The sequence below is a fragment of the Acyrthosiphon pisum genome, chromosome X, assembly GCF_005508785.2.
Source record: "Acyrthosiphon pisum isolate AL4f chromosome X, pea_aphid_22Mar2018_4r6ur, whole genome shotgun sequence".
Classification (NCBI taxonomy): Eukaryota; Metazoa; Arthropoda; class Insecta; order Hemiptera; family Aphididae; genus Acyrthosiphon; species Acyrthosiphon pisum.
This window is the reverse complement of record NC_042493.1, coordinates 74088691-74091794: the sequence shown is the minus strand read 5'-3', so window position 1 is coordinate 74091794 and position 3104 is coordinate 74088691. Positions and strand designations below refer to the sequence as shown.

At 33.3% G+C, this 3104-nt stretch overlaps 1 protein-coding gene across 1 annotated transcript; it reads right to left on the bottom strand.

Annotated features, from left to right (window-relative positions):
- Positions 1-852: 852 nt before the first annotated feature.
- LOC100572095 (zinc finger protein 572) lies at positions 853-2571 on the bottom strand. The gene has a single exon (XM_003244690.4). The coding sequence runs from the start codon at positions 2096-2098 to the stop codon at positions 1331-1333; it is 768 nt and encodes a 255-aa protein (XP_003244738.1). The 5' UTR covers positions 2099-2571; the 3' UTR covers positions 853-1330.
- Between the last annotated feature and the right edge of the window lie 533 nt (positions 2572-3104).

The window sequence follows — 3104 nt, the reverse complement described above, 5'->3', positions numbered from 1 at the left end:
TACACGAAATTAAATAAAATGTAAATAACTGGCCTTTTATTATCAAAATACCCAGAAAACTTAAAGTCATCATCGCCAGACTTAGAATCGGTCAAACAAAAGTTACTCACAATTACCTAATGGCTAAATAGGATGCACCGCATGTGGGGTCCACATGGACATCAAACCTATCTGTTGAATGAGGATTATAATATGGATCGACAAAAGTGAACAAACAACACAATTAGTTACAATAATAATTGGTAACATTTCACTATAACTAAAACACATAACTAAGTATGAAAAGTAAATTGTCTTCTAAAAATGTAAGTTCTATGCTTACAAGGCATACATGACGTACACATAAGGATTATTATAGTGCAGTACCAGCTACAGAGTGCATTTGGTCGTCTTTATATACAATGTGACCTTTTGACCCTGTTACAAAAATACGCGGTGGCGTGATTTACATTTACAAAAAAAATAATATGATGCACATTGCACTTGAAAATATGCAATATGTTGTAACATTATATAATATATTAATTATTGTTCAACAATATTTTTACTGTATGTCGCATATACACACATATCAGACAAAATACTATGCTTCCAGATTTACTCTCGGTATCACTAAACAGGACCCCAGTTCAATCTCCACCTCAATTAAATTTATAGCCACCGCCAATCTTCTCATCGTGAATATTAACTCACTATTTTATTGTATTATCCACTAGCATTTAAGTTTACTGTTATAACTTGCTTATTATTATAATTACTACTAAATGGTCATTTTTATGTGTGCAGTGCCACGTTTAATCAATAATAATAATAGAAAAAAAATTAAATCAATAGTCACAAGAATTAAAATCTGTTTTAATTCATCACAAAAATATTATCTGTTATTAGTTCATACAAATATTAAAACAGGAAAAAATTGACTTAAAAATACTATAGGTACCGATTGTCAATATACTGCATTGAAGTAACGCCTCAAATGATCATTTTTAAAACAACAATTCGATGAACATTGATTCGTTTATATTAGGTACCTACATCCTCCGGTATAATAGGCTCCCAAATAATATTAACTTTCCAAAATGTTTGAAGTATAAAATACGCAATGTTTATAATATATAATGTTTCAAATAGAAAATTGAAAACCAATTTATACTTTAAACACTGAAATGTAGTATTTATTTACGCATGTGACAAACTAGAAATGTAGTATTGAGGAACAAATATTTACGTGACAAAATTAGCACATTGACCATAACAATATATTAACATAATTTATCATATTTTAATATGGCCCTTGATCGACTAGCTATTGGTCCACTAATCAATCCGATCAGTTTGCCATGTGCCTCCGCTTGTGTGCCGTCAAATTGCTACTTACAGCGAACGACTTATCGCATATATCGCATGCGTACGGTTTTTCCCCGGTGTGTGTTCGTTGGTGTTTCGTTAAAGTGCCACTTACAGAGAATGACTTGTCGCATACATCGCATGCGTATGGTTTTTCACCGGTGTGTGTCCGTCGATGGTTCGTCAAATGGTTACTTACAGGGAATGATTTGTCGCATACATCACATGCGTATGGTTTTTCGCCAGTGTGTGTTCGTTGGTGTTTCGTTAAAGTGCCACTTTCAGAGAATGACTTGTCGCATACATCGCATGCGTACGGTTTTTCCCCGGTGTGTGTGCGTCGATGTTTCGTTAAGCTGCCACTTACAGCGAACGACTTATCGCATATATCGCATGCGTACGGTTTTTCCCCGGTGTGTGTTCGTTGGTGTTTCGTTAAAGTGCCACTTACAGAGAATGACTTGTCGCATACATCGCATGCGTATGGTTTTTCACCGGTGTGTGTCCGTCGATGGTTCGTCAAATGGTGATTTCCAGAGAATGACTTGTCGCACACATCGCATACGTATGGTTTTTCGCCAGTATGCGTACGTCGATGTGCCATCAAATTAGAACTTTGACTGAACGACTTGTTGCATACATCGCATGCGTATGGTTTTTCGCCAGTATGCGTACGTCGATGTGTCATCAAATTAGAACTTTGGCTGAAAGACTTAGCGTATACATCGCATGGGTAAGATTTCCTCTCCATTGGTTAGGTGGTGTGTCGTCTGCCTGCTTCTATTTGTAAATAATGTATTGAACATGTATTTATTTTTCATACAATGACTTGGTTACTATGCTATTTTGCTTATATTTGATTAGAATTGTATTGTCTTAACAATGTTTTTAAGCCAGAACTTGTCGTATTACTTTTTAAATTTTAAATTGTGTATAATGCTTAATATAATAAAACCAACTGTATTATGGCCTACATAATATTATAACCGAATACCTTGTCACAGACATTTCACGGGTGTTTCTCCTCCATTCTTCCGCTGGGGTTTTAGCAGTCTGGTTCGATTAGTAAATAATTGATTTGACATGTAACTGTTTTCCATTTTGTAACTATGCCATTATGTTTATCATCGATTATAAAATATTAACTTCAGTATATTTTTAAGCCAGTTCTTGTTGTATTCCTTTTAAACGATGATAGTTAATAATGATATAACCTCAAATACATCACTTCCTTAAATTCGGATTATTAAATCCTCTTCTTTATACATCCCTATGCTAACATGGTATCTAGCAAAGTATAATCAATTATATTTCGATCCAATCAAATGATGTTGTCTTGAAACTAATAAACTGACTAGTGAATTTTAAATTTATAATTAATTATCTTATTTTTTCTATTTACCACGGTACAAGCAAAACTGTGGAAATACAAAAAATAATTAGATCCTTATATTTAAAAATCCCTAATTATATTATTTTTGAATACAAATTGCTTAAGAAATCACACGAATTAAATATCGACAACTAGCCTCCAAAAATTGATATTTTTTACATATTAGAATCAAACTTAACTTAAAATGTTTGATAGAGGTTCCTTTGTTATCATCTCCTACGCAATAATCACCAGTATCGTAAATCACCTGCTGGATCCACTTTGCTATTTAATTCCACACTCAATTAAATTAATTTATCACCTTCTTGCTCATATTACAGTGTCACGAAATTAGCTACTAAACACACACAGTAAAAACACTCTA